Source organism: Geotrypetes seraphini, chromosome 4 (genome assembly GCF_902459505.1).
Source record: "Geotrypetes seraphini chromosome 4, aGeoSer1.1, whole genome shotgun sequence".
Lineage (NCBI taxonomy): Eukaryota > Metazoa > Chordata > Amphibia > Gymnophiona > Dermophiidae > Geotrypetes > Geotrypetes seraphini.
The window spans coordinates 17,715,619-17,740,677 of NC_047087.1; the positions used below are offsets into that span (position 1 = coordinate 17,715,619).

A 25,059-nucleotide genomic window follows, 5' to 3' on the forward strand; every position below is an offset into this window, starting at 1 on the left:
TTTCCTTAGAAAACGTCTCCATTTTCCTAAATAGTCTGGTGATCCTGGATACATTACACAGTGCTTTAATATTATTGGGAACCGTTTCCACTTGGGAGCCGCATCTCCAATAACAGCAGAATTAGCCACGAACCTCTTTGCCAACCAGCTTCTCTTTCTGCTAGAAATTACGCGTACAGTCGACTCCTTTTCCACCTGCCACGTCCCATTTTCCACATTAGACCAGTACGACAGGGACACACATTCATTTACAACGAGACAACTTAACACATTTCCCTGTGTCGTTTCAATTAGAGACAAATTTTTCCCCGTCCCCGCAGGAACTCAATTCCCCCGTCCCGTGCCCGCAAGTAAAGAACGTATGTAATGGTGGAGCTGTAAGCCCATACCACTGCACCAGCTGCCGATAGGTCTGCAACTCTCCTGTATGTGTAAGTACATGATAAAGATAAATAAGTCCACGAAGTGTCCATGAAGCAAACAAAGAAGAGTCCAAACCCGGTTGAAATAGAGGATTACCTCTAATGGTTAATAAGAGTGAGCTAGTGTGAGAGGTGCAAATAGGTACACGTCCATTTTCAAGCAGTTCTGGCAGGTCGATAGACTGGATGGCGCGCCAGGACTGATTTAAATAAGGTCCAACAGAGTAAGGTGTAAAAAGTTCCAATTACATTTATCATTTTAAAGTATTTAAGGCTTGTGCAGATGAGGACGGAGCTTAGGCATTGGTGGAATGAGGCATTATGACATCACAATCTGAGCTCTAGAATGTTGCTACTTAGGATTTTAAAGGGTTTGAGGCTTGTGCAGATCAGGATGGAGCTTAGGCATTGGTGGAATGAGGCATTATGACATCACAATCTGAGCTCTAGAATGTTGCTACTTATGATTTTAAAGAGTTTGAGGCATGCGCAGATGAGGACAGAGCTTAGGCATTGGTGGAATGAGGCATTATGACATCACACTCTGAGCTCTAGAATGTTGCTACTTAGGATTTTAAAGGGTTTGAGGCTTGTGCGAATGAGGACGGAGCTTAGGCATTGGTGTGCCACGAGAGATTCCAGAGATTCCAGAGATTCCATGAGAGATTCCAGAATTGTACTTGATTTTTAAAAATTCCCTTCAAAAGTATTCACTAGAATAGATGACACATACATCGAGTACGCAAAAGTCTATCAATGTTATTAGTGTCTGTTTGCGTAAGGATTCAACCGCCCAGACAAGCATCACTCTTTGATGCGATTGGTCCTTGAAAACTAACGACAAGTAATTTTATTTTTATCTTTTATGCAGTAGTTATCCTAAATTGAGCAGCAAAGCAATTATAGCTTTGTTACTGTTTGGATCTTATCTTTGCAAACTTGGATTTTCAGCTCTGGCCGAAATTAAAAGCGTAAAAAAAGAGAGCGACTGCAGATGGTGGATGATAAAATGCGTGTTTGCTTGTCGACTATCAAGCCGTGGTTTTTTGTAAATTATTATTTAGTCATTTCAATTATACATATCAAGTATAGATAAACAAGAAAAGAACAACATTGGTGAAACATATTTTACAAGAAATATTACAAATAGAAAGAAACTAATTCTAAAGGAGAAATTTGCAAGGATAAACTAAAAGAAAATAATTCCCGATGGAAATCCAGTTAGCATTCTAACTCTAAACATTGAGATCCATGTTCCAATAGAAATTTCTCCAAATGAGAATGATCAAAAAATATAAATTGTTTACCCTGATAATGTAAAAATACATTTACCAGGAAAACGCAGGAAAGAAGTTGCTCCAAGAGCCAAAACCTTGGATTTCAGGGCCAAGAACTGTTTCCTCCGTTCCTGAGTGGTTCTCGTTACATCTGGAAAAATTTGAATTGGCTGCCCGCAAAAAACAGCTTTTTTATATTTAAAATAATTCTGTAAAACTAACAATTTATCTCTTTCCGGCAAGAGAGTTACCAACATAGTTGAACGAGTGGAAATTATATCTTGAGTGTCCTCTAAGAAGGCAGCGAGTTCCCCGGCTGCTAATGCTGGGGCTTCATCTGCCGCTCCTCCAGTTGGCATTGATAGTGATGATGGCGGTGTGGGATGCTACCATTCCCCCTGCTGGATACTCTGTCTCGGGGGCCTCTTCTATCAAACTGCGCTAGCAGTTTTTAGCGCAGTGATCTGCGCTGCTCCCGACGTTCATAAGAATTCTATGAGCGTCAGGAGCAGCGCGGGCCATTCAGCGCGGCTCACCGCGCTACAAACCGCTAGCACAGTTTGATAGAAGAGGCCCTCAGTGTCAGAGCCCCCTTAATTCCCTTAGCCCCTCCCAAGGGGGAAGTGACATGGGCCATCCCATTATTAGGCAGCCTGTCCCGTTGACCCCAAGCACAGTTTCGGGACGCCGAAATGTCCTGCTTTTGAACAACCCACTGCAGTGTTCTCCCTAGCGCAGAGGTGCCCAAAATGTCGAAGGCAACGCGAGTTGATCGCCCGGGAACAAAGCCGACGCAGAAACAGATCAGGTGCGTGCAGCGACTGCAAAAGCCTCCCCCCCGAAGAGGAAGTTCCAGGCCAGCCAATCACTGCCTGGCTGTCCCAGAACTTCCTTTCTGATGTCAGAATTGATGTCGGGGGGGGGGGGAGGGGAGGCTTGTGCAGTTATTGCACGCACCTGTCCTGCTGCGGCAGCAGCGGTGGTTTGGAGAAATCTGTGGTGGCTTGGGGGGCAGGGAAAGAGAAAGAAAGAAAGGATGCACAGTCAAAAGGAAGTGCAACCAGAGACTCACCAGACAAAATGTGTCCGTTTTGAGAATTTATATCTGCTGTCTGTATTTTGCACTATATTTTGTCTATTTTTCTATAGCTGTTACTGAGGTGACATTGCATATTTTAAAGTCATCTGTCTTGACCTCTTTGAAAACCCCCCGTATATAAATGATAATTAACATTTTCTCTGCAAACAGTGTGCTTTGTGTTTGTTTAATTTTATGGTTACCATTATGAATTAATAAGATATTGTGTGTACATGAAAAATGATGGAAGAAATTGGGGGGCAGGACTGAAAATGAGTAGATGTCCCGTTCTGAGGAAAAAATAAATGGTCATGCTAGTTAAGGAGGCCCAGTGAAGGAAGAAGTGATCCCCAGCGTTTGCCTTGACGATGTGCATCTGGAAACTCTGCTTAGCTGAGGTAAGCCAGACTTTCTATTGAATATGTGTGACCCTACTCTGAGGTCTGGCCGGAGCCAAGCCTTGCAACCCCGTGAGAGACTTTGCAGACTGTGTTTGGGCCCTATCAGCCAGAGCTCCATCGCAAGACTTTTTGCTCTGAATTAAGAGACTGTTTCCTTTTGCTCCTGACCCTGTGAAGTAACGGGCATCAGGTTTTTGGGTTAATAAAGTGTTTGTGTTACCTATATGACCATGTCCGGCTTTCTGTCCACAGGCCCACCCCAACCCTCGCTCATACTATCACGAGTAGCTTAATGAATTCCATATCCCACATCCCCTTATAAGCAGTTAGGAAACAGAACACGACACAATTTGCGTAAAGCAAGATGGCTGTATAACATCTTCAGGGTTGTGCTGGAATGTGGTGTTTGAATTTGCCGTTTCGTTTTTATCAGCCAGAGATAACTTTGCACTCTGAGAATCAGACGAAACTTGAAATTCTGTCATTGAATGTGGTAAGATCAACAAGAATTTGTCAATCTATGCCAGTGTATCGCAAACTGGTGTGCCTTCTGAGATTTCAGGTGTGCCGCGACACACTGGCGAGGAAGAGAGTCATCCACGCCGGTTGACTGCTTACAGAAAGTGTCTCTCGTGGCAAGAGGCATGTCCTGTAGGAAGTCAGCCGACGCAGTTGACTCTCCTCCTGGCCTGCGTCTCTCCACCTCTCCCCACACCTCCCGGATCCCTCCACCGAGGCGGGTCGCGGCCAAAAGGGCCTCCGCGCACTTCCGGGTGCCTTCTGGCCGGAGCACTGGATTTAGTGTGCTGCCGGCCGGAAAGTTTACGAGACACTGATCTATGCTGCCAATACGAGGAGCAGTACCGTGGAATTTGCTACTGATTGAAATTAAACAGTCTTCAGATGTGATGCAATTTAGAAAATGCAAAAAAAACTGTTCTTTCATTTGTATGACACTGTTTTTGATTAAAAATCAATAAAGAATTTAAAATATATATATATATCCCCATCCCCCCCTTTTTTACAAAACCACGCTAGTGGTTTTAGCACAGGCCGGCGCGCCGAGTGATCTGCGCTGCTCCCGACACTCAAAGGAACTCTATGAGTGTCGGAAGCAGCGTAGAGCATTCAGCACGCCGGCCTGCGCTAAAAAACACTTTCGTGGTTAAGTAATTTGAGAGCGAATATAAATGAGTTGATTATTTCTCGACTTTTTGGCAGGCCGGCCTTTTTTATTTTTTCTTTAAGTTTCTGCTTATATATAGCAAATACAAGAAAAAGTGTACATTTTAGATTGGCACACCAAAAAGTACTCTTTCACCGGGACAACATTCCTTCCCACACATCAACCATTGCAAAGGCAAAACTGGGCTTTGAATTGAATCGTCATTCTCTTTATTCTTCGGACTTGGCTCCACCATCCAACTTCTTCCTGTTCCCAAACTTAAATATTTGGGAAAAAGTTTTCGTCGAATGAGGATGTCATTGATGTCATCAATGAGTATTTTGCAGAGTTTGACAAAACCTATTTTTCCGATGGGATGAAAAAACTGGAAACTCACTGAACTAAGGGCTGACAATTCGGCACAAGAAAGAAGCACGCCGCGGGAAACTTATTTTTAAAGAGCTCTGACAGGGGGTGGGAGGGGAACCCCCCACTTTACTGCACAGTGTTCGTGCTGCCGTTGGGGGGTGGGGTGCAACCCCCCCACATTATAGAGAAAACGGAACTTTTCCTGAAAAAAATCGGAAAAAGTTCCATTTTCTCTACAATGGAGAGTTCCAACCCCCCAAATTCCCCCCCCCAACAGCAGCGTGAACACTATGCAGTAAAGTGGGGGGGTTCCCCCCAAACACCCCCCCCGTCAGAGCTCTTTAAAAATAAGTTTTCCCACGGTGTGCTGCTTTCTTGCACCGAATTGTCAGCGCGCCACTGACTATGAACTGAAACAACATTGAGAAATAAAACTAATTTTTTTTTCCCCAAAAAATATATTTAACTTGCTTTTTTCTACCAAACTTTTTAAACAACCATTGTATGCAGCATACAAGAGATTTAAAGGAATGGAATGCAGGGGCATAGCCAGACACCCAGTTTGGGGGCCAGCTTGAGCCCCTTGTGGTTAGGCACAGGTGTCACACTCCCTTTCTGGCATCTTTCCCCTCTCTCCCTCCGGCCAGGTGATCCTATATCATCTCACTCTCCCAACCCCCCCAGGTACCTTTTAAGTCCTTCAGTGCTGAGCCGGCAGGAAGAAGCGACTCATAGTGGCTTCTCGCAAACAGGAAGTTGCATAAGCGGGAAGACTTAGGGCCACTGTGAGTGGCTGGTATGAGAAGTTGCTCACTGCCAGCTCAGTACAGAAGGATTTATAAAGGTACCAGGGCAGGTTGGGGGAGGAAGTTAAGTGACATCAAATTACCGTGAGTCTTAATAAACTGGCAGGGCTTGGGGACCTCTGCCAACTGTGCTGCTGTTGGGTGGGTCTGACTGAAAGGAGGTGGGCCTGTGTCCATCTGGGCCCACCCATGACTACGCTACACAAAAAGAAACCAACCTCCTTCCAATAAATACTTTCTTTGTAAAAGTTGGTTTTTTTGTTTGGTTTCTTTTGGAAACAGGCGTAAAATTATTTTTCAGAATTATTATATGTGCCCTGTTATTAAATTACCCTCATCATATAACTTATTTATCAGCTTTATTCCCTAGTCTGATAAAAACCTATCACCTACAACTTGTTTGCTGAAATTTCTTAGTCCCAGAGGCAGCTCTTTTCTCTGAGTCATTTCATCAAATATGATCTTAAAATCACTTTCACTTAGCCCCTAGTAAACACTAACCCCTCTCAAATCCCCTGACACTCTGCAGCTCAAAATAGCTTTCGTTTCATAGAGAATATTTGTGAAGGTTTCTAAACCCTCTCTGCAGAGAGAGCTGTCAACAGCATACATCACATGACAAAAAAGGAAGGCAGAAAAATAATGGCCATATGTTACTTGCTTCACAGAAGTTTTCTAGCGCTGAAACAAAGTTCAAAAAAGCTTCCAGCAGATTTCATGATTCTTTAAAATATTTTGCTGAAGACAAATGGCTTTGGGGAATTTTTTTTTTTTGTGGAACAAAAATACTTTCCTTCCTGAACTTTAATCTAGACAATAGGATAAGAGGAACTGTATAATCAGATTGAAAGAGATGGCGAGGCATTACCATGAGAGGATCATGGCCATGAGGAGGTACTGTATAATCAACCTTCAGTGGTATATAGCTTGGATATGGCTGGGTAATTCTATAACTTTGGTGTCTCCTGAACACATGGAGGGGTATAATCGAAAGGAACGTCTAAGTCCGTTTTCGTCAAAGTCGCAAATCGTCTAAAGTAAAAAACAGCCTAGAACGCATTTTCGAAAAATACGTCCAAATTTTTTTCCCTTTCGAAAATTGTCTAACCATACGTCCTGCCGATCTGATCATCCAAGTCGCTAAATCGTCCATCTTTATAACACATTTTCGTCCAAGTCCAAAACGCCTAGAACAAGCCCTGTTGGACGTGGGAGGGGTCTGCAAAGTGATGGACTGAACACCCAGACATGGCACCTAAATAGTGGGGTACCTTACAGGGCACTGCTGTGAACTTCACAAAAAGGGTGCCATGTCTTCATCGCACTACAGCTCCCTTATAGGTCATGGTGATCCCCCCAAACCACCTCCGGAATCCCCTAGACCCACTTATCTACCACCCTAATAGCCCTTATGGCTGCAGGAGCCACTTATATGCCAGTACAAAAGGGTTTTGGGGGTGTATAGGGGAGTGCACATGTTTCAGTATCAATGCAGGAATTACAGGGGCTTATGGGCATGGATCCTCTTCTCCATGGGGCCCTAACCCACCCCCAAGACGGCTTAAGCTGCCTCTGTGCTGGACGACTAGGCTTTCCTATGCCAGGCTGCCAGGTGATGATGGTCTGGAGGCTGAATTTTAAAGGTGTGATTAATATTTTTATGGGGTTGGAGGGGTGGGGTCAGTGATCACTGGGGTAGTGTGTGGGGGTCAGTTTTATGTGTTTGCAGTGCTTATCTGGTGACTTTAGGTGGGTTTTTGTGACTTAGACCATGTTTTAAATGGTATAAGTTACAACGTCCAAGTTTCATCTATGCTGAGCTGTATAACTTTCGGTTATACATGCTGTACGACTAAGTCTAAGCCGGCCCATGTCCCGCCCAACTCACACCCTCGACACTCTTCCTGGTTGTTCAGCGGCACTATGAAGTTTCCAAGTTTCCAAGTTTATTGGTTTTTAATATCCCGACCATCAAACAATTGTCTGGCCGGTTTACAATAAAATTATAAAAAAGCGTTAAATGTAGCAGTATGTGCAAAAAGATGTCTTAAGTTAAACATAAATGACAAAGACTTGACGAACTGGAGTGTGAGGGCAGTAAATGTGGAAGGGGAAAAAGTTACATTGTATAGATGAAAAGGAGAGAGTGGGGGGAAGGATTGAACAAAAGGGAGGGGAACATTAAGATAATGGAAGTTTGCTGGCCGAAGGAAGAGAGAGAAGATGCTTTTAGGTTTGATTAAAAGCATCTCGGAATAAGAAAGTCTTTAGATTGATCTTGAATTTGACTAGTTGTTGTTCGTCGCGGAGGTGTTGTGGAAGTGAGTTCCATAAGGTAGGGGCTGTTATAGCGAAGTTTGTTTTGCGAGTATAATAAAAATCTTTAAGAGATGGAATATAGAGAAGTTTTTGGTCAGATGATCTTAATGTACGAGTGGAACTTTGAGGAATAAGAAGTTTATCGAGGAATGTAGGTTGATGTAAGAGTTTGATTTTGAAAGTGAGTAGAATAATTTTGTAAGTGATACGATAAGAAATTGGAAGCCAGTGGGCTTCCTTTAAAAGAGGAGTGACATGATCGTATTTGGTTTTTTTGTAGATAAGTTTTATTGCGGTATTTTGTATCAGTTGAAGGCGTCGTAATTCTTTTTGCGGAAGGCCATTGAGGAGCGAGTTGCAGTAGTCTAAGTGAGAAATTACTAAAGAGTGGGTTAATATAGTAATAGAATCAGTATTTAGAATGGATATTAATGATCTGATGATGCGAAGTTTATAGAAGCAGACCTTTACTACGGAACTAATATGTTCGTGAAAAGAGAGATCTCTATCAATGATGACGCCAAGTAGTTTAATTTTAGTTTCCATATGTAGTGGGATAGATTTGATAGAGATAGTTCCTGGTAATGATTCAGATTTTTTAATCGGGAGTAGTAGCCCACAAGATTTGTCAATGTTGAGTGAAAGTTTATTTGTGTATAGCCATTCGTTTATGTTATCCAATTTATTATTTATGTCTTTTATGTCAGAGGTGTTAGTGATATTAATAGGGTGAAGAAGTTGAATATCGTCTGCATAGGCAAAAATGGTAAATCCTATCGATTGGGCTAATGTAAGGAGAGGAGAGAGGAATACATTGAATAATAATGGTGATAATATTGAACCTTGTGGCACTCCGAAAGTTTGAAATATAGTTGAGGAAATTTCGTTTTTTACCCAGACTTTAGAGCTGCGTTCCTGAAAGTAAGATAAGAACCAAGAGAGTGCTGAACCTGAAATGCGGCAATCTTTTAATCTAGAGATAAGAAGAGAATGATCGATAGTGTCAAAAGCTGAGGAGAGGTCTAGAGAGATTAGAATGACAGATTTTTGGTGTTCATGGTAGTATTGTATGGTTGAAATGAGGCCAAGTAAAGATAGTTCAGTAGAATGTGAAGAGCGAAAGCCTGTTTGACAAGGATGAGTTTTTTCGAGAAAGTCTGTTAATTGGGAGTGAATGATTTTTTCCGTAATTTTGGAGAGTAGAGGAAGATTAGCGATAGGGCGATAGTTTTTGGGGAGAGAAGGATCTGAGTTGTATTGTTTAAGTTTTGGGAAGACGAGTGCAGATTTCCAAGTGTTGGGTACTGTGCTTTCTGAAAGAGATTTTGAAATCATTTCCCAGATGAAAGGGCCGAAGAAAGAATAGAATTTTTTAAGTAAGAACGGGGGAATGCTCTCTAAGAGATTATTAGGAGAGTTTAAAGATTGTATTGTAAGAAAAAGTTGTGCTGGTGAGCGCATCTTGAAATGACTGAGAGAGCTAAAAGAGAGTTGGGTAGAAGGGTTGATAGTTTGAGTGGGGGGGGTAGGTATAGATGTTCCGAGGTGAGATCTAATATCTTTAATTTTTGTATCGAAGAATAGAGATAGTTCGTCTGCAGAAGGACAAGTTGAAGTATGAGAGTTTGGTTTTTTATTTTTGGAATATTTTGAAAGAGAATGGGCGATATTGAAAAGAGTAGAGGAATTACGAAGGCCTAGGTCGTATAGAAATACGTCCAAAACCCGTTTTCGTTATTGGCACTTGTACGTATTTTGACAATGTTCGTCCAAGTGCTGACTTAGGCCGGTTTTTGGACGTTTTTCTCTTTTGATTATTAGCCCCCAGGCCTATAATGGCCTGAATTAGTGAACTTAAATTTTGGCATAACCATTTATGCCAGGTCAATGGCAAGTCTACATTGAATGTCTGGGAATAGTGCCAGCAGCAGTGAGCAAAACGCTGGTCAGCTGAATATTGACTCCAGACTGCCTAACTTCTATGGAGTGTATATGTGGGTGGTGTATAGATCGGCTGTAGGTGTGTCAGCAACATGTGTAACGTACAGAATACTCTAAGTTACAACCCTTGCATAGTGCACTTAGGCTCTCATAAGAACATAAGAGCTGCCATACTAGGATAGATCAAAGGTCCATCAAGCCCAGAATCCTGTTTCCAACAGTGGCCAACCCAGGTCCCAAGTACCTGTCAGAAACCCAAAGAATAGCAACATTCCAGAGCTGAGCTTGTGATGTCATAATGCCTCATTCCACCAATGCCTAAGAGCCAAACTCATCAGTGATGTCAAAATGGCTTGATTATCCTATACTTGGCTCAAATAAGTTACAACCCTTGCATGGTGCACTTAGGTTCTCATAAGAACATAAAGAGTTGCCATCCTGGGACAGACCAAAGGTCCATCAAGCCCAGAATCCTGTTTCCAACAGCGGCCAACCCAGGTCCCAAGTACTTAGCTAGATTCCAAGTAATAAAACAGACTTTATGCTGCTTTGGTACTTGGGACCTGGGTTGGCCACTGTTGGGAACAGGATTCTGGGCTTGATGGACCTTTGGTCTGTCCTAGTATGGCAGCTCTTATGTTCTTATGAGAACCTAAGTGCACCATGCAAGGGTTATAACTTAGAGTATTCTGTATATTACCTCCCCTGCCCTGCAATAATGATTAAACAACTACAGACAATTCAGAATACAGCTCTGAGACTCGTCTATTCATTGAAAAAACACGATCACATCACTGAGGCATTCATCAATTCTCATTGGCTTCCAATCCAGGAAAGAATACAATTTAAATTCTACTGTATACTATTTAAAACTATAAATGGAGACAGCCCAACCTACCTAAACGACCGCCTCATCCAAACCACCTCTACCAGGCATAGAAAAACACCCCCCCCAATCAAAGAAGTAAAATGGAAAAAACTATACAACGGACTACTGGCCACTCAGGCAGCGAAGATAGACAACCAAGTCTCCAACCTATTGACAACAACCCCAGACTACAAGATGTTCAGAAAGGAAATAAAAACTATACTCTTCAAGAAATCCCTTAATAAAGCTTAATAGAATCTCTTTATCCAACCCAAACTAAACACCCCTACTGTCCATATCATCAACATTAATTAACCAACATCATGCAATCATCAAAACAATAAATACACCTCCACATATAGGCATATGATGCTACTCTCCATCCGAAGAAACTTGACTCATCTCATGTAACATCCTTTATAATCTAGAATATATTGTAATTCTTATTCTCCACCAGTTGTAAATTGACTCAGTTGCTATGTAACATCTCCTGTGATATTGAATGTACTGTAATTCTTCACTATTACCTGTAATTAACACTTCTCCTGTAATGTAATTCTACGGGAAATGCCCAGATATCTTCCTTATTGTAATCCGTGGCTACGTTATATCTGCTGCGATATTGAATGTATTGTAACTCTTCACTGTTACTTGTAATCTACTCTTCTCCTGTAATGTAATTCTACTGGAAATGTCCAGATATCATCTTTATTGTAATCCGCCTAGAACCGCAAGGCACAGGCGGAATAGAAATCCCTAATGTAATGTAATGTAATACCATGATAAAGCTTAACCCCCCTCTTACCATCCCCTCCCTAACCCCAGATCCTGCTTTTCCCTCTCTTGGAAACCTTCTCTGATCTAACGTTGTAACCCTTCTTCCATAACTCTTTTTGTAATCCGCTTTTGGTAATGGCGGAATAGAAATGTCATGTCACGTCATGTCATTACACATGTCAGTTGCTGACACAACTAAAGCTGACCCATGTACCACCCACATATTTGCTCCCTTGAAGTTAGGCACTATGGAGTCAATATTCGCCTGCCGGCAGTGAGCATTTTGCTTTCTGCCGCTGGCACTATTCCCAGACATTCAATGTTGGGCCATGTCTAGGCTTGGACTATCTGGTTTTTGCAGCGCTGGCTAACACATAACCACTTAAAATTGATATTAAGTACTTAACCGTCTACAGGGTGCCGCTTACCGACAGGACTGTGTTTTACATGACTTCATTTATGCAGGTTAAGTGGTTAAGTGCTGAACATTGACACCTATTTAACTAGCCAACTGCTGGCTCTGCCAAAATAGTCAGTTTTCACTTAGGCCCCGATTCTATAAACAGCGCCTAAAAGGCCCTGAGGATCACGGCGCAAAGCGCTTATAAATCTTCAGTTCGGCACCATTTATAGAATCGCGCCTAGCAGCAACTGAATTGGACTTAGACATCAGTAAGTGCCTGAACTGTAGGTGGCCCCTATTTAGGCCAGGGTTTATCTTGACCTAAATACCAGCACCTAAGTCCAATTTAGGTTCCTAGAAGCATAACACACCCAAGATCCGCCCTTAACCACGCCCACTTTCTGGTAGGTGCCTACCAAATTAATTTTAACTTTTACCAATTACGTACTCATTATTGCTGCTCATTAAGTTAATTCAAAAATTAATCTAGGTGCCTAAAATCGGGCGCCATTTATAGAATCTGGGCCCGATCGCTAATTTTCAGCAGCCGCTGAAAATTAGTGGATAACCCTGAATAAACAATTTAACTGGCCAGCAGCCATTTCTGGTTGCTTAAATCATTTTGAACATTGACCCTTATAGCACTTAGGCACAACCTTATAGAAAAATGCCCAGTGAGCTTATACGCCTAACTGCAAATTCGGGCATCTCCAACATGGATAAGTGGCATATTAACCCCCATCTTCTACTAAACCGCGCTAGCGGTTTTAGCGCAGAGAACCACGCTGAATGGCCCGTGCTGCTCCCGACGCTCATTTAGTTCCTATGAGCGTCGGGAGCAGTGCGGGCTATCCAGGGTGGGGCTCTACGCTAAAACCACTAGCACGGTTTAATAGAAGAGGCCTTAAGTGTAGGCATCAAAATACAGAGGGTTAATTTCATGTCAACTGGTCCAATTTCAAGTAGGGTCCCCACGCGATATCGTCTGCATATACACAAAAGTGGCCCAAATAAAGGGGCCCCTAACTCTGGGCCTAGTTGAGATCGTGCCCCAAAACTTTGGTTATCCTCTCCTGAAAACATTTCATCAGTTTATATGATAGTTGAGGGGGGAGCTCTGGACTACAATTGCCAATAATGAATTATCAATACTCTTTGCTATAAAACGGTGAATCGCAAACTGTGTGCCTTGGCGAGATTCCGGGTGTGCCGCAAGAGACATCCTGTATGCAAGTCAGCTGGCACTGGCAACTCTCCTCCTATCCACTTCCCCACCCCCACCCCGGTTTAGTAATTTCAGGGTTAGCAAATAGAAGGATTTCCAAAACCCGGCAGTTTGGCCAGGTTTTGGAAGACCCCCGAGCTCAGAGCCTGCATCTGGAGGGCCGCCACATATGCACGGACACTGACGCAATGACATCCCAAACAGACAATGAACTTCGGATTGGATTTCAATAGAACCTTGGACTCTACCAAGTTAGATACGGACATATGCACTTGAGGACTTCAAAAGGACTTTATTAAGGTGCAAGCCATTTGGATTTCAATAAGTTAAGTGCTCATTTTTGATCATGTTATGGATATGTGCAAGAGATTTTTAATCTTTGAGAAAATATACTCAAAATAATCCTCTATAAAAAAACCCTAAGCGCGCATACGCACTTAGGGTTTTGTGATCCCTGCCACCGTGCTGTGTTTCTCCGTGCTGAATTTGATTTCCGGTGCGTGGGGCGGCTTGCGGTGTGTGGGGCAGCTTTCAACAGCGATTTCAGTGGCAGTTTGACTCCTGCGCTGCCAGGACGCCTCGTTTCACCCCCCCAACCAGAAAACGCAGCAGTCGCGGGGCATTTGCTAAGCCAGCCCACTTTGATAATGCGAGGGGGCCGGCCTAGCAAAAGCCCTGAGGATGCCCAGGATAGTGGATGCTGGACAGGGAGAGCAAGGAAAGGAGAAGGCCTACTGCTGGACAGGGGGATCAGGTAAGAGGTGCTGCTGGACAGGGAGGGGGGCAGTAAAAGGAAGGGAGAAAGCCTACTGCTGGACAGGGGGATCAGGTAAGAGGTGCTGCTGGACAGGGGGGGCAGTAAAAGGAAGGGAGAAGGCCTACTGCTGGACAGGGGGAGCAGGGAAGGGGTAATGCTGGACAGGGGGGAGATAAAACAAAGGGAGAAAGGCTGCTGCTGGACAGGGGGAGCAGGGAAGGGGGGAGGTAAAAGGAAGGGAGAAGGGTTACTGCTGGACAGGGGGAGCAGGCATGGGGTAGTGGTGGACAGACGAAGAAAGAGAGAAGGAAAAAAGAAAGAAAGACAGACAGAAAACGGCCAAGGAGAGAGGGAAAAAGAAAGAAAGAAAGACAGACACACACATCTATTCTAGCACCCGTTAATGTAATGGGCTTAAAAACTAGTGATGAAATAAATTATTATAAGTAATATACACTGTATTGGCATACACCTTCTGTGTTTTCCTTTTTCCCCTTATCTGAATTATTTGTTGAGAAGGTATTTCTTTTCTCATTTTTTTTGTTATTGTCTTTAAGGCAGCCCTGAACATATCGAAGAAATCCCGGAATCTATGGCCTCAATCACACAAGCCCCTTCCAGGCAGAGCAGCAAGGCAAAGGAAATCAATTGCACAGCACAAGAAGAACTTCACAGGCACACTCGGGACCATCCAAGCCTAATTCAGCCATCATGTGAGAAAGGTAAGAGACAGTGGGTGTACTCACATCAGAGTAAACGTTGGTACCTATCACCGGTGCCCAGTAGGAAGGTTCGTCTCTACAGTAAGCTGGACAGTATGCTCTGAAAAACAATCATTTATTTTACCTTCAGGTCATGCTGCTATCAAAATACATGTTTAGAAACAGCTGGAAGGCCGAAGAGCCTGCAGGAGCTAAGATGGGGCACACTGGATATCTGTAAATGATTTCTGAGCTTTGAATGATCGCAGTAGCGACTCCCGTCTACCATGATCTCTATCGCTTACGGTAGGATTTTATAATGGCACACAACGCCCGTGCTGGTGCCTATTGCCCTGGAGAGTGTGTGGCGCAGTGGTTAAAGCTACAGCCTCAGCACCCTGAGGTTGTGTGGTCAAATCCAGCATGCTCCTAGTGACCCTGGGCAAGTCACTCAATCCCCCCCCCCCCCAATTGCCCCAGGTACATTAGATAGATTGTGAGCCTACCAGGACACACACGTAAAAATGCCTGGGTACCTGAATTAATTCATGTATACTGTTCTGAGCTGCCCTGGGAAAACAGTATAGAAAACTGATAAAAAGTTTCAGCCTCTGATAACCAGAGCTGGTATTGTGACATCATAATGCCTCATTCCACCAATAAGAGCCAACCTCATCAGTGATGTCACAATGGCTTGATTGTCCTATACTTGGTTCACTTTTACTACACTTTGATTTCTAGAGTGGCTCAGTGGTTAAAGCTACAGCCTCAGCCCCCTGATGTTGTGGGTTCAAACTAGAGAGCTGCACGGGAACGGGGACGACGGGAATCCCGCAGGACCCGCGGGCATCCTGCGGGTTCCCCCTTCGGGTCACGGGGATCCCGTGGGGACACCCTCTAGGGTCGCGGGAATCCCGTGGGGACACCCCCTAGGGTCGCAGGGATCCCGTGGGGACGCCTCCGAGGGTCGCGGGGTTCCTGCGGGGCTGGATGTACTCAGTCGCGCAGCTCTTCTTCTCCCTATCTGCTCTGCTTGCAGCACAGAGCCGAACGGAAGTCTTCCCGACATCAGCGCTGACGTCGGGAAGACTTCCATTCGGCTCTGTGCTGCAGGCAGGGCAGGTAAGGAGAAGGAGAGTAGCCTCGCGGCTCGAGTGGTTACCAAGGGAGGGGGGCGGTCTGCCCTGGGTGCAGCACAGCCGGCCAGATCCGCTTACTTTTGTGGCGCTTCCCCGACCGACCGACCGACAACAGCCCCGGTCCGACTAACCTCCCTGCCCTGTAGCCGCGAATCTAAATTACCTTCTTACAGCAGCTGTAAGAAGGTAATTTAGATTCGCGGTTAAGGGCAGGGAGGTTTGTCGGACCGGGGCTGCTGTCGGTCGGTCGGTCGGGGAAGCGCCACAAAAGTAAGGGGACCTGGCCGGCTGTGCTGCACCTAGGGTGGGAGAGAAGGAGGGGGGAGAAGGATGCTGAAAGCACTGGGGAAGACAGAGGGGGAAGAAGGACGCTGACAGGACATGGGAAAGACGGGGGGGGAGTGGAGAAGGACGCTGAAAGGCCATGAGGAAGACAGAGAGGGAGAAGGACGCTGAAAGGACATGGGGAAGACAGAGGGGGGGAGAAGGACACTGAAAGCACATGTGGAAGACAGAGGGGGGAGAAGGACGCTGACAGGACATGGGGAAGATGGGGGGAGAAGGACGCTGAAAGGAAATGGGGAAGAGAGAGTGGGGAGAAGACACTGGCAGGGAAGAAGACAGAGATGCCAGACTATGGGGGGAGCGGAGGGAAGAAGATGAGTGCCAGACCAATTTGGAAGGGGGGAGAAAGGGAAAGGCACAGTAACAGAGCAAATGGAAGACGCAGAAGGAAGAGAGACAGTGGATGGAAGGAATTGAATGAGAACATGTGGAAAGCAGAAACCAGGCAACAAAGGTAGGAAAAGAATTCTATTTCTTTTTTTCTTTTTTTTGCTTCAGGATAAAGTAGTATATTAGTTGGGTTGATAAAAATTTATAAACATTAGAGGCTCTGGTAGAAACCCGTTTACAAAGTATGTATTCTTCCCAATTAATATTTCCAAATTAATAAAGTCTTTTTGCTTATTTGTAAATGGGTTTCTATCAGAGCCTTTAATTCAGTAGCATAATTAAATGAAATAACTATTTCTGAAGTTTATAGGGACGGGCGGGGACGGAGGGGATTCCTCACGGGGACGGGTGGGGACGGAGGGGATTCCTCACGGGGACGGGCGGGGACGGAGGGGATTCCTCACGGGGATGGGTGGGGACGGGTGGGATTCCTCACGGGGACGGGTAGGGACAGGTGGGACTTTGGCGGGGACGGGTGGGGACGGGTAGGATTTCTGTCCCCGCGCAACTCTCTAGTTCAAACCCACACTGCTCCTTGTAACCCTGGGCAAGTTACTTAATTCCCCCATTGCCCCAGGTACATTAGATGGATTGTGAGCCCAAGGGGACAGACAGGAAAAAATGCTTCAGCACCTGAATAAATTCATATAAACTATGCAGAGCTCTCCTGGGAAAACAATATAGAAAACTGAATAAATAAATAGCATACCTTGGGCAATGAGTGGCTGGTTTTTTGAACTGGCAAAGCTCAGCAACTGTGTTGTAGCAATCTAGTGTCTGAACTGTGGGAAGAAAGATGCAAGGGTAACATGACATGGGCAACCTGCCAGAAAGTTCTGAGTAGAGAGAGAATGCGTTCTAAGGCTGTACCCTGTAACAATGTCTGAAGCACGATGACACAATACGAATTCGTACATACAAAAACAGGAGAAAATCCTTGGAAAATGAGTTAGCAAACCACCAACACACATTGCAAGGTTTCAAAAAGTCGATCTTATAATACCAATTGCTTTAGAGCAGGGGTGTCAAAGTCCCCCCTCGAGAGCCGCAATCCAGTCGGGTTTTCAGGATTTCCCCAATGAATATGCATGAGATCTATTTGCATGCGCTGCTTTCATGGTATGCTAATAGATCTCATGCATATTCATTGGGGAAATCCTGAAAACCCGACTGGATTGGGGCCCTCGAGGAGGGACTTTGACACCCCTGCTTTAGAGGAAGGCAAAGACCTCAGTCAACAACATCTAGCGAAGCCTGTGGGACTTTTCTTTCATCGATCATAAAAAAAAAAATCTTCATGTACAGTAAGAATTCTAACACGCCCACAGAAAAAAAAAAAAGTTTGCAAATAGCACTGAGGGACTTTAGTCCAATTAAGCATTTTTTTTTTTTTAAAGGTGGTTTTGCTTATATTCAGTGGCGTAGTAAGGGGGAGCGATCCGTCCCGGCTGCCATTATGGTGGGGGCACTGGCACCCCTCTAGCTCTCCACCCCCTGCCTCTTCCCACTCCTCCCCCCTGCTGCACGCGCCGCCCCCCCCCCTTCTTTCCCTTCACCTCTAGTTGTCCACCACCGCGATTAACAACTTCAACGTACTCCTCGCGACCACGTCGGCTCCTGCTGATGTCACTTCCAGGTGACGCGCGTAGGAAGTGACATCGGATGGAAAGGACGTAGGCGCAAGGAGCACATTGAAGTTGTTGGTCGTGACGGTGAACTAGAGGGGGGGAAGGGAAGGAGGGAGTGGGCATCCTTTCTGCCATTTTGTCTCACGCGGGGGAGGTGGGGTCGGCGTGGCATGAGGGAGTGGGCACTCCTCCTGCCGTTTTCACTGGCACAGGGGTGCGGGGAGGGTCGGTTCCTGGTACCAGTTCATCGACGAGTACTGTCATCGGCAGGGGGGTGCTTTTCTTCTTTCTGTGCCCATAAAAAAAGGTTAGACAGCTAAGCGACTGGTCTTGACCAGTTGCTTCTTTGGGGGATCGCTTTAAGCCATGTTAGAGCATCAATCGCTCTTCTACTTTACATGGCATTTTAATATTCATGAGCTTATTTGCATGGTCGGATTGGGGAACGAGCGATCGTGCAGAAAACCAGGCGGTGAGCCGCTTTCTGCATGGGGTCAGCAAATGCGACCGTCGCTACAGCGGTTGAAAACAGGTTTTGTAACGATCGCTGGCTTTTGCGCCTCTGGGCCCCAGTATTCTATCAGCACGCGCAAGACGTGTCCCTGACACGCTCATGCCCCTCCCGTTGCCATGCCCTTGTTTGAGTTGCTCGTTGTGGAATCTGGGCACGCTGCCGTATAGAATAGCACGCAGCCAGTTACAGGTGCAAATTCTAGTGGGTGCCAATGAACTTTTTTTTTTGTAAAAATTTTATTATTTTATAAACTACAACAGTGTAGTACATTTGATTGAATACATAAAAATATTACAGAGATTACACCATTTTATATAATTAGTATATAAAACCACAACTTTACCCACCCACCCTTCTATCAATTATTAATAATACAAGACAATTTTATTTATTACATTGATACGAAGAATTAATATCTATTTTTCAATTACCTCTCCCTCCCTCACCCCTACCCCCACCCCGGATGTATAAGGAAAAACTTAGAGAAAAATACAAAAACCATTAATGTGAAGCAGCAAATAAAGCACTGGACCCCAAACATTCTGCATTCATTCTCTCATATTTGTATGTATTACAAACATTTGGCCACCAAAAAGTGTAGTTTAATATGTCATGGCTTTTCCAGTTTTTTTGTGATCAATTGAACAGCTATTCCAGTCAAAACCAGAAAAAGATGGCTTTTATATTTATCAAGGGGAGGTTTAATGTGTAACATAGTACCACAAATTATGGCTTCATATGTCAAGGGAATATCCGATTCTAAAACCATATTTATTTGGGTTCATAGTCAGTGGCACGCAAGACGCCAGCGCACTAACAATCCAGTGCCGACAATTTGGTGCAAGACAGAAGCGCGCAGAGGAAAAAGTAATTTTTAAAGAGCTCTGATGGGGAGTTTGGGGTGGCAACCCCCCCTACTTTATTGGTTAGTGTTCGTGCTGCTGTTGGAGGGGGATTCGGGGGGGTTGGAGACCTCTATTATAGAGAAAACGGAACTTTTTCTGATTTTTTTCGGGAAAAGTTCCGTTTTCTCTATAATGGGGGGGTTTCACCCCCCACACCCCCCCCCCCCCCCGCAACAGCAGCGCGAACACTAACCGATAAAGTGGGGGGTTGCCACCCCAAACCCCCAGTCGGAGCTCTTAAAAAATTATTTTTCCCCCGCGCACTTCTGTCTTGCGCCGAATTGTCGGCGCTGGATTATGGGCGCGCTGGCGTCTGGCGTGCGATTATCCCATCACCTTTATTTGTCCCCAAATTGACTTCCAGAAACTAAATAGCAGTGGACAAAAAAATAACAGATCATCTAAAGTCCCTCTATCAGCATGACAGTGCCGGCATCTATTTGAATCTGGGCGCGCTGCCGTATAGAATAATAGCACGCAGCCAGCTGCAGGTGCAAATTCTAGTGGGCGGCAATGAACTTCAATAGTTGATTGATCGCACCAAATTGTTGATGTGTGTGCAAATCAATTGAATAACAAGCTCGTATCGCCAAACCAAGACCAAATTTAGACACCAAAAGACCGGTGGTCTATGTGCACAAAGGGGCATTCATGACATACACACACTTACTCTGAAGGCTCTCGTGCATGGATAAGGGGCAGGTTTCTCTCCCTCTACACAGCATTGATATCAAGAGTAATAAACGTCTACTCTATAGAAAAACACTGTTACTGGTGACTTGCTCTTTTAGATATCGTATCATACATCGCATGAATTTACGTAGCATGTACGATTCTATGGATAACTCTATGCAGTGGCGTAGCGAGGGCAAAATGCGCCCCTCCCCCACCTTTGTCTCCGTCCCCGCTCCTTCCCCGATCCCACCTGCCGCCTGATCCCACTTGCTGCCGCCCCTTCCCCATTCCTCTAGCTGAACTTGTTGCTCGCGGCGGTCAACAACATGTTCCTTGCGACCCCGTCGGCTCCCCCCCTTCCTATGCGCGGCACCCGGAAGTGACGTCGGCGGGAGTGCCGATGGGGGTCATGAAGAGCACGTTGTTGACCGCCGCAAGCTTCTTCAACTAATAATAATAATAACTTTATTTTTTATATACCGCCCTACCACAAACAGTTCAAAGCGGTTTACAGGGGAAGAGACTGTATACGGACAGCGACATGACAGAGAACTTTTGAAATTACATTGGCATGTTACGGTAAGAGGTATGGGGGAAGGGATCGCGCGTGGAGGGGAAGAGGCGGGGGCGGAAAGATGGAGGAGTGTCGGCGTCCACACCGACACGGCATCTGGGGCGGACCACCCACCCCACCCCCGCTCCCCCTTCACTTCGTCAATGACTCTATGTACAGTAGCGATATGCTGCTTATAAACAGCCTAGAACTCCGATTTGCAAGGATTCAGCAGGATGGTTCATAGACAACCCCATGAAAGACGAAGGTGCGCGCCGACAACTTAGCGCAAGATGGAGGCGCGCGCCGAAGAAAATTACAGTTTTTAGGGGCTCCGACGGGGGTTTTTGTTGGGGAGCCCCCCCAGTTTACTTAATAGAGATCGCGCCGGCGTTGTGGGGGGTTTGGGGGGTTGTAACCCTCCACATTTTACTGTAAACTTAACTTTTTTCCCTAAAAACAGGGAAAAAGTTAAGTTTTCAGTAAAATGTGGGGGGTTACAACCCCCCAAACCCCCCACAACGCCCCCACAATGCGGCGCGATCTCTATTAAGTAAAGTGGGGGGGTTCCCCCCCATGCCCCCCCCCCCGTCAGAGCCCTAAAAACAGTAATTTTCTGCGGCGCACACCTCCGCGCTGCGCTCAATTGTCTGCGCGCGCCTTTGTCCCGGCGCGCTTTTGACCTGACACCAGCAGGATATAAGATTGCACTTCACGTAACAAAATCTAACATGTTCTCGCACATACCTGTGACTTGGGAAACCATGAATGAATTTGATGGCTTGTGTTTACTGCAAAGAAGAGAAATTAACTTTAAATCTGCTCTTCAGATGATCTACAATGAGTTATTGGAGGTAATCGTTAGCCACTGGGGCGACCAGCGTTTTGCCCCAAAATTCAATGCCAGACCATGTCCGGGCTATTTTCAAAAATGTTAATGTCACTAACTCTTATTATATTCTCCTTTCTTTAAAACTCTTGGAAACCGTGCCGAGCTCTACCTCTAAAGAGAAGATGTGGTATATAAGCTGAAAGTTTAGTTTTAGTTTAGCTCCAGGCATCAGCATTGAATGTACAGTTTTGCGGCGCTGGCTAACGCATAGGGCTCCTTTTACGAAGCCGCGTTAGTGGCTTTATCGCACGCAACTTTTTAGCCCGCGCTAGCTGAAAAACTACCGCCTGCTCAAGAGGAGGCGATAGCGGCGAGCGCGGCCGGCAACTTAGCGCACGCTATTACGTGCGTTAAACTGCTAACGCGGCTTCGTAAAAGGAACCCATAGCTGGTTAAGTGTGATATTCAGCACTGAACCAGCTATGGATTACTGCCATTTTACTTATGCAGTTAACCTGGCCAGATAAATGCTAGATATCAAAGCTTAACGGCCACGAGTTGACTCCAGCCCCAGAATGCCACCAAAATAGCCGGTTTGCAGTGGGGTGTTAACTGGTTATTTTCAGTGGCACCAAAATAGGCAATTTAGCCAGCCAGGAGCTGTTTCTGGCCAGTTAAATTGCTTTAAACATTGACCCCCCACTAAGTGAGTTCAATTCCAGAATATTTCTGTTTAGATCAGCAGTTCTTAAACCTGTCTCGGGGGACCCCCAAGCCAGTTGGTCTTTCAAGATACCCCTAATGAATATGCATGAGGCAGTTTTGCATGCCTGACACCTCTATTATATGCAAATGCGTCTCATGCATATTCATTAACCTAAAACTTAAGCTTGGGGGTTTTTTTTCAGCTAATTAAACAGCTGCCTATTGGATACCTCAAATTCTTAAAACCAGCTATTAAATCTTTAATACAAACAAGTATTATCTTAATCAATTCAATTTTAATATCATCTCCCACAATTCATTTCATTACACTACCACTTATCAATACTTAATTTATGAACAAATATCTGAATAATTTAGTCAGTGAACCTAATCCCCGTCAACTCACACTCACTTCCCAACTGTCACACACATACTACACTCATTGTGATTACTTCTATCCCAAACTGGATCTTAGTTCATTAGTCCATGATCATGTAGTCGTGCAGTTTGATTTCCTGGTAGACGGTGTGTTTCCTGCTTGTCAGCTGATCCCGGCTTGTGCCGAACCCTGGGTCCCTGCTCGAGTCATGCTTAGTTTACTGGTGAAGTTGGGATGTTGGTGAGCCTTGCAAACACAGCTCCTGAAGACGCAAACAATCTTGTGTTGAGTTGAATGTTTTATGAATTGAAGAACAGGACCATCATGAGGACAGAGAGACCTTCCGGTTGCGTTTAAGAAACTGTGATTCTCATGGGCAACTCTCAGTTTGAAGCCTATCTGACTAGATGATCATGGACTAATGAACTAACCAAGATCCAGTTTTGGATAAAAGCAATCACAATGACTGTAGTGTGTGTGTGAAAATTGGGAAGTGAGTGTGAGTTGACGGGGATTAGGTTCACTGACTAAATTATTCTGATATTTGTTCATAAATTAAGTATTGATAAGTTGTAGTGTAATGAAATGAATTGTGGGAGATGATATTAAAATTGAATTGATTAAGATAATACTTGTTTGTATTAAAGATTTAATAGCTGGTTTTAAGAATTTGAGGTATCCAATAGGCAGCTGTTTAATTAGCTGAAAAAAAAACCCCAAGCTTAGGTTTTAGGTTAATGAATATGCATGAGATGCATTTGCATATATAATAGAGGTGACAGGCATGCAAAACTGCCTCATGCATATTCATTAGGGGTATCTTGAAATCCAAATGAGCCTTAGCCAATAGGGAGAGGAGGAGATAGTGGATGCTCTGGATGAGCCATTTTGCCTTTATCTGCCATCATGTTTCCATGACCTCACAATGCCGGTGTAAAGAGCCTCAGCCAATAAGGACATAGGATGGAGGGAGGGAGGGAGAGATGCAGAAGTGAGAGGGGATAGAAAGGGAGAATTGCTGGGCATGGGTGTGTGAGTGAGAAAAATGCCGTGCAGGAGTGAGGAGGGGGGAAAGAAGGAGGATGATCCAGCATTGAAGGGAGTAAGGATGATGTACAATAAGAGGAAGGGAAGAGAAAAGGAGAAATGCTGGACCATGGTAGGAGGAACTGCTTGACAAAGAATTTGCAGAAGACAGAAAAGCAGATAAAAGATAAACTGGGACAAACTTGATGAAAAAATAAATCTCCAGATAACAAAGGTTAAAAAAAAAAAAGGAATTTATTGACTGAAAAATGTTAGCTTTGGGAAATGTATATAGCAGATGTCTTTGTACTGTGTTTAAAAGAAAAGGAAATGCATATCTGGTTTTATTTCTACAGTGTTGAAGTACTTGCTGACCCTTGCTGTGTCCAGTGAGAATCTGCAAGCATCTCCAGCCAAGGACCTCCTCCAAAGACGGCCAGAACTCCCCTCCACCAAGTGCAGCAGTCGCTGGCAGCAGCCCTGAGCCAAAAGGGATCCCCGGCCACCTTCCCAATTAATATTTCCAAATGAATAAAGTGCCTGTTTATTTGTAAATGGGTCTGTACCAGAGCCTTTAATTCAGTAGCATAATTAAATGAAATAACTACTTTTGAAGTTTATGGGGCCGGGCAGGGACGGAAGAGATTACTTCCGGGGATGGATTCGATTCCAGCAGGGACGGGTTTGATTCCAGCAGAAACAGGCAGGGATGGATTTGATTTCTGTCCCCGTATAACTCTCTACTTGCAACACTGAAACATTGAACCACATTGTTTGCAGGGGCAGTCATAGATTGCATTAGGTCAACACTAAACCAGAAGCAGTGAGCATTCTTCTAATCTAAATGATGACCATCAGTAGCTAATTTAGATCAAGGAATTCGTTACTGGGCTATGTCCAGGCACTGGCATTAAATATTTGCATCAGTAGTGGTAAATAGAAGTTATGCAGGTATTTTATTTATGTATTCAATTTTCTATACCAGAGGTTCTCAACATGCGGTACACATACCCCAGGGGGTACGTGCATCATTGTCTGGGGCTACACAGCGCTGGTGCTGTATGTCTCCCAAATTCCTTCTGCTATTGTTTATCTCCTGCCTTCCTTATCTTCTCTCCCCAGCACCCCCAGACCAGCAGCTCACAGTGTGCTTTTAACTTCATCACACAGCTGCCACTAGCTTAGTTTAGCCGGCGATTCCATCAGGCAGCCTCGAGGCCTTTGCTAGGCTTGCCCGCCTCCAACGAAAGAGGAAGTTGTATCATCGGAGGCGAGCCAGCCTAGCAAAAGCCTCAAGGCTGCCTGATGAAATTGCCAGCTTAACTAACGCTAGCAGCAGCTATGTAAGGAAGTTAGAAAGCATAGAGTGAGCTGCCGCTAGGGTGAGGAGAAGTGCTGCTGGACAGGGGAGAAGGGAAAGGGAAGGTAGAAGAGGTACTACTGATGGACATAGGGAAGG

General features: G+C 44.9%; 1 protein-coding gene across 1 annotated transcript in view; it reads right to left on the bottom strand.

Moving 5' to 3' along the window:
• Positions 1-25,059, bottom strand: part of CRISPLD2 (cysteine rich secretory protein LCCL domain containing 2) — a 177,818-nt gene that overhangs the window by 59,265 nt on the left and 93,494 nt on the right. The window contains exons 11-13 of the mRNA XM_033941577.1: positions 21,406-21,449; positions 17,093-17,165; positions 14,555-14,630 (exon numbers count right to left, since the gene is read on the bottom strand). Of these exons, the coding sequence (XP_033797468.1) occupies positions 14,555-14,630; positions 17,093-17,165; positions 21,406-21,449 (193 nt within the window). The remainder of the gene's footprint in view (positions 1-14,554; positions 14,631-17,092; positions 17,166-21,405; positions 21,450-25,059) is intronic.